The 17,851-nt window shown below is 49.2% G+C and overlaps 1 protein-coding gene and 1 long non-coding RNA gene across 3 annotated transcripts in view; one reads left to right on the top strand and one right to left on the bottom strand.

The window, feature by feature from the left end:
• CLMP (CXADR like membrane protein) overlaps positions 1-17,126 on the top strand; it is a 103,470-nt gene extending 86,344 nt beyond the window's left edge. Inside the window, exons 3-7 of the mRNA XM_070400070.1 lie at positions 10,206-10,407; positions 11,530-11,697; positions 12,125-12,247; positions 12,786-12,927; positions 13,497-17,126. Of these exons, the coding sequence (XP_070256171.1) occupies positions 10,206-10,407; positions 11,530-11,697; positions 12,125-12,247; positions 12,786-12,927; positions 13,497-13,797 (936 nt within the window). The 3' untranslated portion in view covers positions 13,798-17,126. The remainder of the gene's footprint in view (positions 1-10,205; positions 10,408-11,529; positions 11,698-12,124; positions 12,248-12,785; positions 12,928-13,496) is intronic.
• Positions 9,643-17,801, bottom strand: LOC138998025 (uncharacterized). 2 transcript variants are annotated; one of them, XR_011469063.1, is made up of 4 exons: positions 13,383-17,801; positions 11,586-12,868; positions 10,580-10,675; positions 9,643-10,403 (listed from the first exon to the last, which is right to left on the bottom strand). It is a non-coding gene; the product is annotated as an uncharacterized lncRNA (long non-coding RNA). The 2 variants fall into 2 exon arrangements; XR_011469064.1 differs by lacking the exons at positions 9,643-10,403; positions 10,580-10,675 and having other exon boundaries at positions 10,988-12,868; positions 13,383-14,063; positions 16,285-17,801.
• Between the last annotated feature and the right edge of the window lie 50 nt (positions 17,802-17,851).

The following is a 17,851-nucleotide window of genomic DNA, read 5'->3' as shown; positions in this document are numbered from 1 at the left end:
CAAGGCGGGGTCAGGTTACAGGATGGTTCAGATGACTGCTCTCTAGAGGGCGGTTTTGCTTATTTCAAAGGTGTGTTAACCTAGATGCACAGAAGCAACGGCCAGGCCTTGCTTACGGCAAAGTAAACCTTTTACTACAAAGTTCTATGCCTGGGCGACACTGCCCACCATGACCTGCCCAGCTAGGAATTAAATCAGCTCACCCTGCGGGTCGCTCTCCACAGAGCCCCTCTTCCGCCCACAGTTCTCCTCTGTCTCGCTGTCCTGGGTTTGGACGCCCTCTTTCCCCTCTGTCTTCTTGGCCTCTATTCATGCCCTCCGTTATTTTATCAGGTCTCCTGACTTTAAATGCTGTCTACATGCTTGCTCCCAAAAGCATATTTCCAGCACAGGTCTCACCCCTGAACATCGTAGATATCTGTTTGGGTATCTAACCAATATCTCAAATGCAGTAAGTCCAAATTAAACTGATCGCCTCCCCACCCTACGCACTGTGCCCCCAAACCTGCTCTGCCCAGTTTTCCCTCTTTGTTGGTGGCAATTCTCTCCTTTCTGGTTCGTGCCAAAATCTGGGAGTAGTCCTTGACTCCCCTCTTTTTCTCATAACCACAATATACATTTAAATGAAGTGGTCAGTTACACGGCCGGTGTGGCTCAGTGGATAGAGCATCGGCCTGCGGACTGAAGGGTCCCAGGTTTGATTCTGGTCAAGGGCACATGCCTGGGGGTGCAGGAGGCAGCCAATCAGTGATTCTCTCTCATCATTGATGTTTCTTTTCCTTTCCTCTCTGAAATCAAGAAAAAATATATTTTAAATAAATAGTCAGTTACCCTGCCGGTGTGGCTCAGTGGTTGAGCGTCGACCTATGAACCAAGAGGTCACAGTTGGATTCCAGATCAGGGCACATGCCCAGTGTGGGGTGTGCAGGGGGCAGCTGAACAATGATTCTCTCTCATCATTGATGTTCATCTCTCTCCCCCTCTCCCTTCCTCTCTGAAATCACTAAAATATCCTGAATGAGGTGGTTAGTCTATTGCAAAGTCCATTTGGTTTGTCTTCAAAATACATTCAGAACCTGATCACTTCGCATTCCCACCGCTGCCATCCTGGAGGCCGTGCCGCTCCTGCCTGAATCTGGTTTTCCTGTTTCTACTCTTGGCCTCCTATAGCCATTCTCAAAACATAAATCACATCATATTCTTCTGCTCAAAATCCCTACAATGGCCGCTCATTTCCCTTACAGTGAAAGCATCATCTTTACAGTGGACCGTGAGGCCCTACGTGGTCTGGCCCCACCCCTGACCTGGCCTCCCCCTCTCCCGGCTCACGCTAGCCCCCTGGCTCTGCTGCTCCTCAGAAATGCCAGGCCCCTTCCACTGTGGGGCCTTCGCACGGGCTCTCTCTGCCCTAGACAGCGCGGAGGCTGGTTCTGCATCTCCGTCAAGTGTTTGCTGTAATGTCGCCCTCTGGGGAGGTCTACCTTGACCACCTTATTTAAGTTGCAGTCTGTCCCCTGACCCACAATCCCCTTTCCTGCTCCGTTATACATGTCTGGTTCCTGTCACTAGAATATATCCCAGCCTGAGTGCTGAGTGACAACTCTTCCTTCTAGGCTTCCTCAATCCTCACCCGAGGATATTTTTCCATTGATTTTTATTTATTTATTTTTTTTAGAAAGAGGGGAAGGGAGGGTGAGAGATAGAGAAACAGAAATGTGAAAGAGATACATCATGTGAAAGATGATGCATCGATTGATTGCCTCCGGCAGGTGCCCCAGCCAGGGTCAGGGATCGAGCCTACAACCGAGGTACGTGCCCTTGACCGGAATCGAACCCAGGACCCTTCAGTCCACGGGCCACACTCTATCCATTGAGCCAAACCTGCTAGTGCTAGGCTCTCTTTCATCTCCTAAGTATCCCCCCGCTTACCAATTTGCTGAGCAGTGTCTTTGAAGAGTTCACTTGAGCCTTTGGGAGTTGCTGAGAACTCTGTCCCAGAGAAGAAACCTTCATCCTCCATTTCCCTCCACCCTCATCCCAGTCAGAAGGAAACCCCTCCCCACAGGCCTCTGCCCAGCAGCCCTCCGGGTGCTGTAATGTAGAGACAGTAAGTTGAGCAGGGAAATCAAAGGCTAAGGGAGGAGGCAGGAGGAGAGAGGGCCAGGGAGCAGCCTTCAGGAGACCTGATTCCCCTCCTTATCAATAGAGGATCACCCCACTACCCCAGCCTGAAAATGTGCCCCTGCTCCCCACATACACCCAGAGAGCTGCCTCCTGCATGTTATCTTCATGTTTAGAGCCACAGAAATGAATAGGTGTACTTTTCCTTGATGTCATGTGTCCGTTGTTCTTGTTCATAGAGATGCAAATGGATTTTGTCCAAAGAATAGAAATCCCTTTTAGTCCAGTTTCCATTTGAACCTGTTGTAACATCTCTCTAGTTCCACCATTAAGGTTAAATAAAATATTGGATACATTTTTATTTTTTATGTTGAGATTTAACCTTTTAAAAATTTTTTTATTGATTTTTAGAGAGAGAGACACATCTATTAATTGTTCCACTTGTTTATGCATCATTGGTTGATCTTGTATGTGCCCTGACCAGGGATAGAACCGGAAACCTTGGTGCATTGGGACAACACTCTAACCAACTGAGCTACCCGGCCAGGCTGTGATTTTACTGTTAAAAAAAAAAATGTTCTTTAAAACTGTAGAGAAGGAAAAGAAAGAACCTTTTCCCCTCAAGCTTCCCAGGCTCTTAGGTTGGGGCACTGTCAATTAGCTGAACAGAACAGAGGAGTACTAACATTTGAGGGGTACAATCCGTGGTGTTTGACCACTGACGGACTGATGTGGGTAGAGGTTGTTATTCAAAAGAAGCTAGGAACAAAACAAAACAAAACAAAACCCAAAGAAGCTAGGAGGGTTTTAAATTTGAGAACACAGGACCTACTGCAGGTATGAGGGGCATGCAGGAGATTTGGTTTAAATGTATTGACTATGAGGGGCCTCCAAGAAGTCACGTGGAGCCAGGAGGTCATGTTTGGGTTCCAGGTCAGGGCACATCCCCGGTTGGGGGCGTGCAGGAGGCAGCAGACCAATGTTTCTCTCTTATCATTGACTAGAGGCCCGATGCACGAAATTCGTGCAAGAGTAGGTAGGCCTTCCTTCCCCCGGCTGCTGGCACCGGCTTCCCTTCGGCACCGGGGACCCGGGACCCAGGCTTCCCTCTGCCAACAGGCAGGCACCCCGGACCCTGGCTTCCCTCACAGCCCCGGCTTCGTCCGGTCTAATTAGCATATTATGCTTTTGTTATTATAGATATTTCTATCTCTCCCTTTCCCTTTCTCTCTCTGTAATCAATAAAAACATATTTTTAAAAAACAGAGAAAACCAAGAGAAGTTTATAAATCTGTGTATCACTATGTAACACTTGGGAGTACCCAGAGATGAATAACTCAAAGAGGTGTTTAGGCCCGGGCCAGTGTGGCTCAGTTGATTGGAGTGTCGTCCCGTACACCAAAAGGTCATGGGTTCAATTCTGGATCAGGGCACATACCCAGGTTGTGGGTTCAATCCCCATTTGGGGTGTGTAGAGGGAGGCAACCGAAAGATATTTCTTTCTCACATAGACGTTTCTCTCTCAAATTGATGCTTCCCTCTCCCTTCCTCTCTCTAAAGTCAATAAAAATATATAAAAATTAAAAAAAAAGAGGTGCCCAGCTGGTGTGGCTCAGTGGTTGAACGTTGACCCATGAACAAAGAGGTCATGGTTCCATTCCAGGTCAAGGCACATGCCCAGGTTGCAGGCTGGATCCCCAGTAGGAGGCAACCGATTGATGATTCTCTCTCATCATTGATGTTTCTATTTCTCCCTCTCCCTTCCTCTCTGAAATCAATAAAATTTTTAAAAATCTTTCTAAAAAAGTGAATTCTTCACATAGAAAGATGGAGAAAAGGGAGTTCCTAAGTGGAAAAATGCAATGGGCAAAGGCATGTGATTACAAAGAAAGCACAACTCATTTTGAAAAGGGAAATAGCCGAAACCGGTTTGGCTCAGTGGATAGAGCGTCCGCCTGCGGACTCAAGGGTCCCAGGTTCGATTCCGGTCAAGGGCATGTACCTTGGTTGCGGGCACATCCCCAGTAGGAGATGTGCAGGAGGCAGCTGATCGATGTTTCTCTCTCATCGATGTTTCTAACTCTCTATCTCTCTCCCTTCCTCTCTGTAAAAAATCAATAAAATATATTTTAAAAATAAATAAATAAATAAATAAAATAAAATAAAAAGGGAAATAATGGAATCTGATTGCACTCGGATGTGAGGCGACTGAATAGGAGTGAGATTGGGAAGGTAAAGCAGAGGTCATTTGGAGGTCGCTGGTCTTCAGAGGTGTGGGGGGTCATTCAAAGTTTCTGAGCTGGGAAAGAGCGAATGTGAGTTTTGTGTTAATATTAACTTGGCATTAACTTACATTTTATGCGGATAGATCGGAGAGGACAGAAATATACAGTAGCCAGGCAGCTGGAAATATGAAACCGGAGCTCAAAAATATGTTGGGCATGGAGATAAGGGTAGTGTTAGGTCTGATCAAATAATTGAATAGATACCCTCTCCCCTGGGCAATAATTGAATAGATACCCTCTCCCCTGGGCAATGACCTTTAGTCCACTTCACAACCAACATTCCCTTTCGCTTAGACCACCTGCCACCTGCTAAGACCATTATTCTTCCCCTTGGACCTTCCTAGGATCCGGCCCAGAGAATTCTCTGCCCAGGAAAATGCCCGCCTCGAGTCCGTTAACACCTCTGACTCCCAGTCCTGGGGCCGGAGCCATCTGGGGGCTCAGCCCGTCTGGGTTCCCAGATGACCTAATACATTTATACCTTTACCCCCTTTTGGCCTTGAGTGTTCCTCCTCCCATTTATCGCCATGGGGTGTCGGTTGAAATGAGGGGCAGAATTCTAGACCGGAAGTGACTCAGTAGGTGATCATCACAGCGTTTACTTTTTGGGGATATTTTCCCATTGATTTCCTCTTGCTGGCCTCTCCCTTTTTTTCCTTCACGAAGACCGTGGGTCCTCCGGGCAGGACGGTGCCTCTTCCTGCTTGTTTCCCCTCCACAGGCTGGGAGCTCAGTAACTATCAGCTGAAGAAACAGAAGGTGCAGAAAAAGCAGCCCCTTTTTCAGAGGCCTGAGGGCAAACGCCAGGAGATGAAGAGCTTCCAGCGGGGAGCTGCTGTCAGTGCTGGGGGGTCGGTGCTGGGGGGTCGGTGCTGGGGGGTCGGTGCTGGGTGGGTCAGTGCTTGGGGGGTCGGTGCTGGGGGGTCGGTGCTGGGTGGGTCAGTGCTGGGGGGTCGGTGCTGGGGGGGTCAGTGCTGGGGGGTCGGTGCTGGGGGGGTCGGTGCTGGGGGGTCGGTGTTGGAGGGGTCGGTGCTGGGGGGTCGGTTCTGGGGAGGTCGGTGCTGGGGGGGTCGGTGCTGGGTGGTCGGTGCTGGGGGGGGTCAATGCTGGGGGGTCGGTGCTGGGGGGTCAGTGCTGGGGGGGTCAGTGCTGGGTGGTCGGTGCTGGGTGGGTCGGTGCTGGGGGGGTCGGTGCTGGGGGGTCGGTGCTGGGGGGGTCAATGCTGGGGGGTCGGTGCTGGGTGGCTGCAGCTTCGGGCAGCCAGGCCCTGAGTGCAGAGAACACGTGATGAGGGTCACGGGCTCAAGGAGAAGTGAGACAATGTCAGACAGCTGCAGCCAAAAAAAAAAAAACCAAAAGAAAAAAGCAAAGAAAGGCAGCCCCTCCCCACCCCCACGCGGTCTCCCCTGCAAACGGGCTCGTCGGCCCCGCGCCCGGTCTCGCCACCCATGACCGCGAGGGGGCGCCGCGGGGTCTGCGCTCGGCAGCCACCCCCCCAGCCCGCGGCCCCCACGCCTACCCCGGGGTCCCACTTCCAGTAACCGCGCCTGAGGAAGTGCGGGTGCCCTGGGGGGGCCACCGCCACCCCCACCCCTACCCCGGCTCCCCAAGGCCCGCCCTAGGTCACTCGCGTTCCTGGCCAGTGTGTTGGAGTCCCCAGAGCACCCGGGGTCCCCCCGACCCCGCCCCGGCCTCCAACAGCAGGTCACCTGGGACCGGCCCGGGGAGCCCGAGGGAGCAGCCCGCGGCCACCCCAAAGCCAACATCCGGCCTTCCCAGGGGCCACACCAACCCCAGACCCGGGACCGGGCTCCTGTGAGCTCTCCCCTGCCCCTCCCCCCCTCTCCTCCACCCCCATCCCCTCCCCCTCCCCCTCCCCTGCCCCTCCTCCTCCCCTCCCTTGTCCCTCCACCCCCTCCCCTCCCCCTCCACCCTCACCTCCCCTGACCCTCCACCCCTCTCCCCCCCACACCACCCCCTCCCCCTCCCCTCCCCTCCCCCTCCCTTGTCCCTCCACCCCGCCCCTCCCCCTCCCCCCTCCCCTCCCCTGACCCTCCACCCCTCTCCACACCACGCCCTCCCCTGCCCCTCCCCCTCCCCTCCCCCTCCACCCTCACCTCCCTTGACCCTCCACCCCTCTCCCCTCCCCTGCCCCTCCCCCCTCCCCCGCCCCTCCCCCCTCTCCCCTCCACACCACCCCTTCCCCTGTCCCGCCCCCCCCCAACCCCAGCAGCCTGCACACGCGGAAGCAGTGGGGTTCTTTCAGTGGATTCAAAACTGCAAACACCAGAGAGGAAGTTGAAAAAGACCCGCAAAGCTTCCTGACACCCCGAGTGGAAAATGAAAGACTAGCAGCTAGAAAGGAGGAGGGGAGGAAGGGAGGGAGGAGGAGGGGGGAGGAAGAGGGGGGAGGGGAGAGGGGAAAAAGAAACTAAATGTAACATCTGCAGCCGGAATGTGGCCTTTGGCGGTGCCATCTGTGCATCTGGATCCCCCACCCGGCCTCCCCGCCTCTCAGCCGCCGTCTCAGAGCCGGACCCGGATGCCGCCCGCTTGCCTGGGACAGTCCCTCCGACACCGTTCCAGTTACTCATTTCTTCTGTTTGCGCTTCCCTCCTGCCTCCTGCTGCTCAGAAACCACCCGGAGGCAGGCAGAGGGTTCGCTCCGAACAGCCTCTTCTTGGCCGATGGGACCGCTCCTTCCCTAATGTCTGACGATGGGGTGACATGAGTCCGGGACTAGGGGGCTCATGCTGGGAGGGCAGCGCGGGCAGCGCCTGAAGTCCGGGGTGGGGGGGTCCGCCTGGTGCTTGTGGGACAGGAGGACCCAGAGAACCAGGAAAGGTTCGAGACAAAGGTGGTGATGGGGCCGGGCGAGGATTCAGTAAAAATCAAGATGACTTTTTCTTTGGGGAAATCTAAACGCTGGTTTCCCGCCTGGGAGAACAGACGTGGCTGGAGCGCGTGCGAAGGTGGTGGGAGGAAAGGGCACATCTCCGCCGAGTGTGCTAATCCCCGGGGAGTAAAACGGGAAAGCCCAACGGTGACGCGTCAGGTCTGGGTTTGTTTTCAACTTTATTGAACTTCTTGGGGTGACACTGGTTAGTAAGGTCATAAGTTTTAAGCACACAATTGTAGAATACAGCATCTATACATTGTTTTGTGTGTGCACCACCCAGAGTCAAGTCCGCCTCCATCACCATTACTCCCTGACTTTTTTGGGTCGGTTATAGTTCACGTTCAATACAGACCTGAATTTTAACCATTAACTTCTACTCCTTACCTCTCTAACCGCTTCCACTGGACTCTAAACTTTTGTAAGAACGAAACAAATTGATTTTTTTGTTGTTGTTTTACTTTTTCTCCTTCATTTCCAAACTTTCTGAAAGAGCCGTTAATGAGTGTGAAAGGAATACATGTGGGAAAGGAAGGGGAGAGGTAACTGGTATACCAAACAATGAGCTAGATGGCTTTATTTATTTTTGTTAATCTTCACCAGAGGATATTTTTTCCATTGTTTTTTTTAGAGAAAGTGGACCGGGGAGGGAGGCAGAAAGAGAAACATTGATGTGAGAGGGACACATGCGGATGTGAGAGACACATCGATTGGTTGCCTCCCCTACGTGCCCTGACCAGGGCCGGGGATGGAACCTACAACAAAGGTATGTGTCCTTGACCAGAACTGCACTCAGGACCCTGCAGTCCGAAGGCTGACACTCTAACCACTGAGTAAACCAGCCAGGCTAGATGGCTTTATTTATTTATTTATTTATTTATTTATTTATTTTTGGATTGTTAAATTTTTAATTATTAAAGTAAAATGCAAAAAATAAAAAATAAAGTAAGATGCAGTCCTCTAAAGTGATACAGTTGCATTGAACAGAAATTCATTTTACACTGTGTTAGTTTACTAGGGCTTCCATTATAAAGTGCCACAGATTGTATAGACGGCTTTCGATAGATGTGTTCACATCAGGCTCTGCTACCTGTCTGTGAAATGGGGACAATGATTACTTGGAAAGATTGGGTGAGAAATAAACTAGATGTAGCCCAGTCGGTTGTTCAGTGGTTGAGTGTCCACCTATGAATCAGGAAGTGAAGGTTCGACTCCCGGTCAGGGCACATGCCTGGGTTTCGGGCTCGATCCCCAGTGTGGGGCGTGCAGAAGGCAGCTGATCAGTGATTCTCTCTCATCATTGATGTTTCTCTCTCTCTCTCCCTCTCCCTTCCTCTCTGAAACCAATTAAAAAATATTTTTAAACTAGATGTAAAGGCACCTAGCATGCAGTGTAGTGTACTTTGAGTAAAGGGTATGCAAGTCCTGGCCAGGTAGCTCAGTTGGTTAGAGCAGAGTCCCGATATGTCAAGGTTGTGGGTTGGGTCCCCTGTCAGGGCTCACACAAGAATCAAACAATGAATGCATAAATGACTGGAACAACTAATCGATATTGCTTTTTTTCTCTCTCTCAAAATACATAAATAAAAAATTTTAAATATATTTTTTTAAAAAAGGAGGAAAGTTCCCTTTAAAAGTGGGGGTGATGCCCTGGCCAGTGTGACTAAGTTGTTAGAGCATCAGCCCACGCACGAAAGGGTCCCAGATTTGTTTCCCGGACAAGGGCATGTACCTGGGTTGCAGGTTCGCTCCCTATCACGGGTCAGATGTTTCTTTCTCTACACCACCTTCCCCTTCTGCTCTCTGAAAAGCAATGGAAAAATCTCCTCAGGTGAGGATTAACAACAACAAAAATAGGGGGGTATGCACCCAGGTTTGGGGTTCCACCCCCAGTCGGGTGTGTGCAGGAAGCAGGTGATTGATGTTTCTCTCTCACGTGAATGTTTCTCTCTCCCTTCCTCTCTCTAAAATCAATTAATAGCCTGGCCGGTATGGCTCAGTGGTTGAGCACTGACCCATGAACCAAGAGGTCACCGGTTCAAATCCCCCATCAGGGCACATGTCTGGGTGGCAGGCTCCATCCCCAGTGGGGGAGGAGTGTAGGAGGCAGCCGATCAATGATGTCTCTCTTTCACCTATGTTTCTATCTATCCCTCTCCCTTTCTCTTTAACAATCAATAAAAATGTGTTTTAAAAAATAAATAAAATCAATCAATAAATAAAAGGGGGGTCTGCAAAAAGTTAAAAAGGGGGAAAGTAAGTCTTGCTCCCCTTCCTTCTCCTGTTCTTGCAATTCTCAGAGTCGATTCTGATGCCATTATGTGTACTCACTGTGCATTTCCCTCTTTCCTCGATGAGGATGCCATGATGTAACTCAAATTTAAAATTCCTTCCCTATAAAATGGAGTGGTTCTTAGCATTTAATCGCTATTACTTTATAATTAAAATGCTACACAAGTATGAGGTGTTATTCTTCTTTATTTTTTTTTTAAATATATTTTATTGATTTTTTACAGAGATGAAGGGAGAGAGATAGAGAGTTAGAAACATCGATGAGAGAGAAACATCGATCAGCTGCCTCCTGCACATCTCCCACTGGGGATGTGCCCGCAACCCAAGTACATGCCCTTGACCGGAATCGAACCTGGGACCCTTAAGTCCGCAGGCCGACGCTCTATCCACTGAGCCAAACCGGTTTCGGCTGTTATTCTTCTTTAAAGGAAAAGCAAGGCCTAGACAAACACTGTATTTTGAACTTTCTTTAGAACAGAGGTCTCTTGGGTCCTCAGAATCAGCCCCAGGCTTGACTGCTTTGTTCCACTGGGAGTGTTCCCATCCTCACCTTGCCTTCAGCAGGGAGGAAGGCTGAGCCCCTGCCTGACACGCCTCCGTCTGTCCCGCAGGTAATCACTTACTCCGGCCACCATGTCTACGATAACCTGACGGAGGAACAGAAGGGCCGAGTGGCCTTTGCTTCCAATTTCCTGGCAGGAGATGCTTCCCTGCAGATCGAGTCTCTGAAGCCCCGAGATGAGGGCCTGTACACGTGCAAGGTGAAGAATTCGGGCCACTACGCGTGGAGCCACGTCGTCTTAAAAGTCCTAGGTAAGGTAGAGTGCCAGCGTAAACGCCCACCGGGCAAGGGACAGCCAAAGCCATCGTTGTACTACAAAACATCCTGCTCAGCACTCTTTTTTAGATTGAACTTATTGGGGTCACATTGGTTAATAAAACTATATGGGTTCCAGGTGCACAATTCTATACAATAATACATCACCTGTATATTGTGTTGTGTTCACCTAATGAGATGTTCAGTACTTCGGAGTCTACATTCAGATGTCACCTACTCCAGTTCGCTGGGAAGAAGTATGTTCTGTATTTTAACGGTAATGAAAGAAGAAAAAATAGTCACAACTTTCTATGGTGGCCCTTAAAAAAATTAAATATCCTCTAATATTTGTATTATATCCTTATATTTAACTTAAATCTCTCAGATGATTTATTTTTTTAAAATAATTTTTATTTCTTAAAGTATTACAAAGAGTATTACATATGTCTCCTTTTTTCCCCCCCTTGACATTCCCCCGGCCCCTACTCACCGGCCTCCCCCCCCCCCCCCCCCCGCCCGTGTCTTGTGTCCATTGGTTAATCTTATATGCATGCATATAAGTCCTTCGGTTGATCTCTTAATTCCCCCCCAAACCCTCCCCAGGCTTCCCACTGTAGTTTGACAGTCTGTTCAATGTTGCTCTGCCTCTGCATCTACCCCTGTTCATCAGTCTATACTGGTCCCCTTTATCTCTCAGATGATTTAAATCCATTTGTGTTTTTTTTTAACAGCAGAAGCTACTAAGTACTACTTAATATCTTCCAAATTAATGAACTCCTATTCTTATCTCAATATTAGTAAAAACCATACTCAGCTTTCCTAAAATTTCCAATTAAATGTGTTTCTTCTTTGAGAATGATGTGGTTTTTGAGGCCGCCTCTGAAAATTCTCCCATTGGAGGCAGCTGGAGTGGGCGTGAGTGCACAAGGGACAGAGCAGTGTATTTCTGGAGGTGATGTAACACAGGGCTAGGAAGCTAGGTAACGGCTCTTGAATCCCAACTCCAAAGCGAACCATCAGGATGGCTGGGGAAACTCAACAGGATATAGTTCTTCCATTGAATCTACTGTTTGGGGATCTTTGAATCAGTACTTTTTTTTCTCTTTCTTTCTTGCCAGTGAGACCGTCAAAGCCCAAGTGTGAGTTGGAAGGGGAGCCGAGAGAAGGCAGTGACCTGGCCTTGCAGTGCGCGTCGTCCTCTGGCACTGAGCCCATCACGTATCACTGGCAACGAGTCCGGGAGAAGGAGGGGGAGGAGGAGCGTCTGCCTCCCAAATCCAGGATCGGTAAGTCATCTTTCCTCCGGTCTATTGAGACAACAGGACGGAACTGTCCGTGAATTCTAAACTGGACAGCAATCACCATGCGACCTCAACTACACTCCTGCATCTCTGACCTTCCATTTTCATCCATAAACTGGGACTGTCTTTTCTGTTCTCAAATGGATCGTAAAGTGCAAAAGACATTAGAAAGAAATGTACCAAGTAAATCCACTCTATCTATCTTGCTTAGTCTCCCTTAAATGTTCACAGCCCTTTGTAACTTTTGAGGATTTGCTATCATTTAAAAGAATGTTCACCTTTCTTCCCACGTCCCAAAATGGGATCTATTCTATCATCTATCTCATCCTTACCAAACTGGACTAGAGAATCTTGGGTAGACGATGTAATAAAATCAACATGAAATGCAATCGCATCCTTTCTGCTTGCCTAGACCACAGCAACCCGGGCCGCGTGCTGCTGCAGAACCTCACGGCGGCCGCCTCGGGACTCTACCAGTGCACAGTGGGCAACGAGGCCGGGAAGGAGAGCTGCGTGGTGCGAGTCACTGTGCAGTGTAGGTATCCGGAGGTGCTGCTTTCCTCCGCCCTGTGCTTCAAACATGTAAACATGTGGAACAGGTTTGATCATGACTAAGAGTGACCGTTATTTCCAGGAGAACATGGCTGTCACCAAAATCAACCCAGTAGTTGCAAGGACCATTCGGCAGTTGTGTTAACTCTTTCTTTACAATCATGTGTCAGCTTTCTAAAGAGATGTATTATATCTGGGTGGGGACCAAGTGGAGATTTCCTTTATAAATATAAACTTCCCTTACAAAAGGGTAACTTCTGTTTTTAGAGCTTTTCCTGTGTCTGCAGTTTCTCAGAAATGATCAGCTTAAAATAATCTTAAAATTGGAGAGGCATATTTTGGGGTGGCACATCCTACGACCCTTCAACATCAAGCGGGGGAGTCAGACACCCGGGGGTAAGTGGGGACTCAGGAAGATAACGCTCTGGGCATACGCATCCTGTCCAGGGCTTAGGTCTTTTAAGTTCATGCATCTCCTAGTTTGTTTCATTTCGTTTCCGCTTTCATTTCTGAGAAAACAGATGTGCAGAGCATCGGCATGGTGGCAGGAGCAGTGACAGGCATGGTGGCCGGGGTCCTGTTGATCCTCCTCTTGGTGTGGCTGCTAGTCCGAAGGAAAGACAAAAAGAGATACGAGGAAGAAGAGAGACCTAATGAAATCCGGTCAGTCCCTCCAACATCTCCTCTCCCACTGGGTCCCCTTCCTGGGGCCAGTTCCACAGCGACCAGCAACATAATGGCCCATTTTCTCTCACCCAGGAGTCTGTGTGAAGGGTTATTCTGATAGGCAAGGAGGGCCAGCCTCAGACAGAAGGTCTGGCTTGCCTTGACTTTAGGGAAACTGTCTCTCCTCCAGAGATGCAAGCGATCAACTCCCCATTACTTCTGATCCCTTCCGCTTAGAGCGGGCACACCCACGGGCCACAAAAGGGTTTCCATAGACAAACCCCAACTCAAGGGGCGCGTAGTCTTCTAGACCATGTCCATGGCCAGAGCATCTTCTCCCAGAGCAAGAGCTCATCTCTGAGCTACAAGAAGGTGCATGTGCCTAAGCCACGCATGGAGCCTCAGAAAGCGGGCAGTCCCTGTTCCTACGTGGCTGCCTTCGGTGGTATTACCTGAGGTTCGCAGCTTGAGGATTTTTTTGGGAAACTTCAGAAGGAAGCAACCGCAGGGGCAGGATCCCAGTCTTTCCAGTGTCACATCTCCCCTCTGCTGTGTTTTCTCTTCAGAGAGGATGCCGAGGCCCCGAAAGCCCGCCTGGTGAAACCTGGTTCTTCGTCTTCAGGCTCTCAGAGCTCGCGCTCCGGGTCCTCCTGCACGCGCTCCACCGCCAACAGCGCCTCCCGCAGCCAGCGGACACTGTCCCCGGAGGGAGCACCCCCGCCAGGGCTGGCCACCCGCACCTACAGACTAGGGGGGCCAGAGGCGAGAGGCTGTGAACCAAAGAGAGTGCACCCTGCTCCCCTGGCCAAAGCAGAGAGCACAGCCGGCAGGATCCCCAGCCACAGCCGGCCCCTCCAAACTGTCTAATCCCCTGGACTCTGACTCCCAGGCTTTCCCGGGAGTCAGAATCTTAGGACTTTTCTAGTCACTGTAGTTCAGCCACCAGCCACACAGTCCCCTCGATTCGTAGGAGGTCACCCTGTAGCGGGGAGCGTGGCATGGAGCAGGTTCAATGCGCATTCTCCTTAAATGACACCAAACAAGGGAAGGGATGTCAGCTGACCGCGTCTGGCAAGGCTTCGGACAGGAGTGGGGGGAACAGGTCTAGACCTGGGCATCTGTGGTGAGAAAGGCTGAGAAAGGGAAAGGGAACCCACGTGAAACTTCTCACCTGAGATGTTTTGTATCAATACTTCAGTTCACGACTGTCAAGAAATGAGGTGTTGTTCATACATTTTCTATGCCTTTCTGCAAACCTACTGAATTACTGTGATTATCCAGAGTCAAGCAGAACCCACAGCCTTATACTACACCTTTCTGCACCAGGGACTGGGATTGCCGCTTCTGAGAAACTCCAAACAGGAAATGTCTCTTCTATTCTGTCTTGATCTCATTTACCATAAGGTTTGGATATGAATTTCAAGAGGAACTGAAATAATGGGAGATGGAGATGAATTGAGTTTCTCCTACTCTATCCAGCACTAATTTTCTTCTACTCACACTGGACCATTAGAGCACTAAAAAAGGAGTCCAAAATGTGTGACTATGAGAAACCTTTCATCTTGCTGTTCAGAGGGTCACTGACAAATATCAGAACTGTATGCTGAACAATTGTGGGTTTTCCCTCAAATCAGATGTCTCCATTCTGCCCTGCTGGATCTCTCTGGAACAAGAAAGCATTCACTGTGTCATTTCACAAGGTCCTTAGAAAGAAGTCTTACAGGGAAAGAGACCTCTTAGAGATGCTGAAAGACCATGATGTACCATTATAGTCTTTCTGAGAACACACAAAACCAGCATTCCAGACTGACTGGGTTAGAGGGAGATTAGGTCACTTTTTCTAATGCCACAGAGTGGCATAAGGAAGTTCAGAACTGCACCAAACTCGGAGCTTTCTCATTTGTTTCATCTTAAGAAAAGGATGTGAACCTGGGACTTCTGACGATTCTAGGCCTTAGATTATCAAAAAAAACAGGGATTGCCAACATTTCCTACTGGCACTGGGTATGTCAAAGTCATTCCTGCCTGAGAAGTTGGGACAGAGCGAAGTTCAGTGTTTTACCAGCTTAGTCTGTAAGCCTAGCTCTGGGCTACAAGGAAATGGAATCAATTTGAGGAAGAGATGGTAAGGCTCTCTAGTGAGCGGCAGGCGAGGTGGGGCTTAATGCCTGTTAACACTCGGTCCGCATCTTGGAAAGAAAAAGCAAAAATGAATCACCAGGATAGCTCTCAGAAGAGCTGATCCATGGGAGAAGGGTCTGAAAAATTGAAAACAAACAACAAAACCAAACAGCAGCCTCCAATAAAATAACTTGCCCTTTTAATAGTTTTGACTATTCTACTACTCAAATTCATCCTATGCAAGAATTCAAAACCTGAAATAGCCCTTCGAGGACCCTAGTGCAAACGTCAACAGATCACTAGCAAAGCAGAAGGTTTATTGTTGAAAGGGCAGCAGAGGCTCTAGAAAAGAAAAAGCAACGCTGAAGATGGTGGTGAAGCATTGCTTCTAAGTCAGATACTGAAAGGGAGAAGGCTGCTCTGGAACTGGGCCCCATTTCTCTGGTTTTTTCATTTCTACATTTAATTCTTACAACAGTGTCCTCACATTGTACAGATGCATTTCTTCTAAAGCCCTTTAAAGAAATAGGGGTTTAGCCTGGCCAGCAGGGCTCAGTGGTTGAGCATTGACCTATGAGCCAGGAGGTCATGGTTCAATTCCGGGTCAGGGCCCAGGCCCAGGTTGTGGGCCTGGTCCCCAGTGTGGGGTGTGCAGGAGGCAGCCGATTAGTGATTCTCTCTCATCATTGATGCTTCTCTCTTCCCCCTCCCTTCCTTCCTGAAATTAATAAAAATATTAAAAAAAAAAAAAGGAAATAGGGGTTTGGCCCTGACTAGTAGCTCAGTGGTTAGAGCATCAGCCCATGGATCTAAGGGTTGACAGTTCAGTTCCTGGTCAAGGGCACATACCTCAGTTCCAAGTTCAATCCCCAGCCCTGGTTGGAGCACATGCAGGAGGCAACCAATCAATGTCTCTCTCTCACATGGATGTTTCTCTCCCCCGCCTCCTTCCTTTCCACTCTCTAAACATCAATGGAAAAATATCCTCTGGTAAGGATTGAAAAATAAGTAAATAAAAAAAAGGTGGGGAGGGTTGTCAGTGGTTAGAGCATTGGCCTGCACACCAAAGGGTCTCAGGTTTGATCACCAGCCCCAGGCATGGCCACCAATGTGACACATTGACATTTCTCTCTCCCTCCCCATCCTGCCCTCCTACTCTCTAAAAATCAACAGAAAAAAATGTCCTCATATGAGGATTAACACACACACACACACACACAAATAGGGGCTTACCTTGGGTGAAAGTTCTCATCTGCGTTTTCTTACTCTTTAAAGTTGAGAAATAAGAGACATTGAGGAAGTAGTATAAAGAATGTCTAATGTTAGCTTAACTTCAAAGGGCTAGCAAATTTGGAATGTTTCTTGTACTAACACTGCCTCATTGTAAGATAAAAAGTCCCTCACTTTACTTTTTCATTCTTCTTGTAGTGGTATCCAGCAGCTTATCATTTCTGCTGGATAATGCTGAGAATTCTCTATCCCAGAGAACCTGAGCCACACAAGGGCCTATGGACACTGCATCACTAGCAATTTTGCTCTGATAATTATTTCCTACCTTGAACCTAGGGCCACGCCTTGGAAAGTAGGATTTAGTCCCCTCTTCATGAAAAGGCGTTCAGGTTATTTAAACATGTCGTTATCAGAAGATTAAAGTACCAGTTGAATAATCCAGATTCTTTTGGAAATCAACTCACACTGGAAATCTACAAAACAAGTCACAAAACTGATAACTACCTAAAATCTGAGAAATTCTAGGGCTTGGAGATTCTGAGAGAGAAGGTGATGGGGTCTTAGTAATGGTGGTGACCTTTCTCTTTGAGTCAAGCTTTTGAGTTCAGATATGACAGGCTCCAGGCTTAAGATAAAGTTTGAACAGTTACATTTTTCAAACCACATTCCATTAATTTTGCAAGTCAGATAAATTTGATGCTTGAATATGAAACAAACAAAGGATACAATCACTAAACGTCAGGAGAAAAAAATGCCCGGAAGGAGATACAGACAGAATGATGTGAATGTTTAGAGAATAACCATTTCAATAAAATATATAAACTGAACTTAAAACGGAAAGATAATGAAGTTGATGCCTTTGTTATTAGACTGTATAAAAACAGTTTCAGAATTGCTGGTGCAAAAACACACTAATTCTGCCTCATTTCTGTTAAGCCGTTTATACTTCCATCTTAACTTCTCAGTTGCCTTGTAATCGGGACTGTGATCAAAAAACAAATATTACAGATGGATCTGTGTCTGCAATGAAAACATAAGTAAGTAAAGGTGATGCTGTAGGAAAGGCTGAAGCTCATATAACCTGCCCAGGGAACTCGGACTGAATAGATCTGCTCTTTGTTGATTTCAGTCACAAATACACCACCCCCGAGGCGCGGAGCTAGGTAGTCCTGGAGACCCCGTGACGGCGGGTTCGCGCTAGAGCCCCCGCTTAAGGACTTTATCAGAATAACAATTATCTGCTAAGGAGAGCAAGCACCGGACCCCAGTGAATCGGGGGCCCCGCGGCATTGGATGGGGTGACGGCGCAGCCCCGTACCGCGCTCGGCAGGGGCCAGGCCTGGAGGGCGGGTCCGAGCCCCGCGCCCCAGGCCGCCGCCGCCGCTTCGCTGTAGAGGCCGGACGGGCCGGGAGCGCTGCCCGGAGAGGTGCGAGCCGGGCGCTCAGCACACCCCGAACTTTAGCTGTAAACTCGGATCGTTCCGTCTCATAAGGACTCGGCCCACGGCCTGACCTCGGGGAGCGCCGTGATCGGGGTCCGGCCCAGTTCCACCCGCGGCTGTCCGGCTGG

Source organism: Myotis yumanensis, unplaced genomic scaffold (genome assembly GCF_028538775.1).
Source record: "Myotis yumanensis isolate MYYU_CA2020_CCGP unplaced genomic scaffold, mMyoYum1.0.hap1 SCAF_19, whole genome shotgun sequence".
Taxonomy (NCBI): domain Eukaryota; kingdom Metazoa; phylum Chordata; class Mammalia; order Chiroptera; family Vespertilionidae; genus Myotis; species Myotis yumanensis.
Note: the sequence above shows the minus strand (reverse complement) of the source record. Positions and strands in the feature narration are given on the sequence as shown.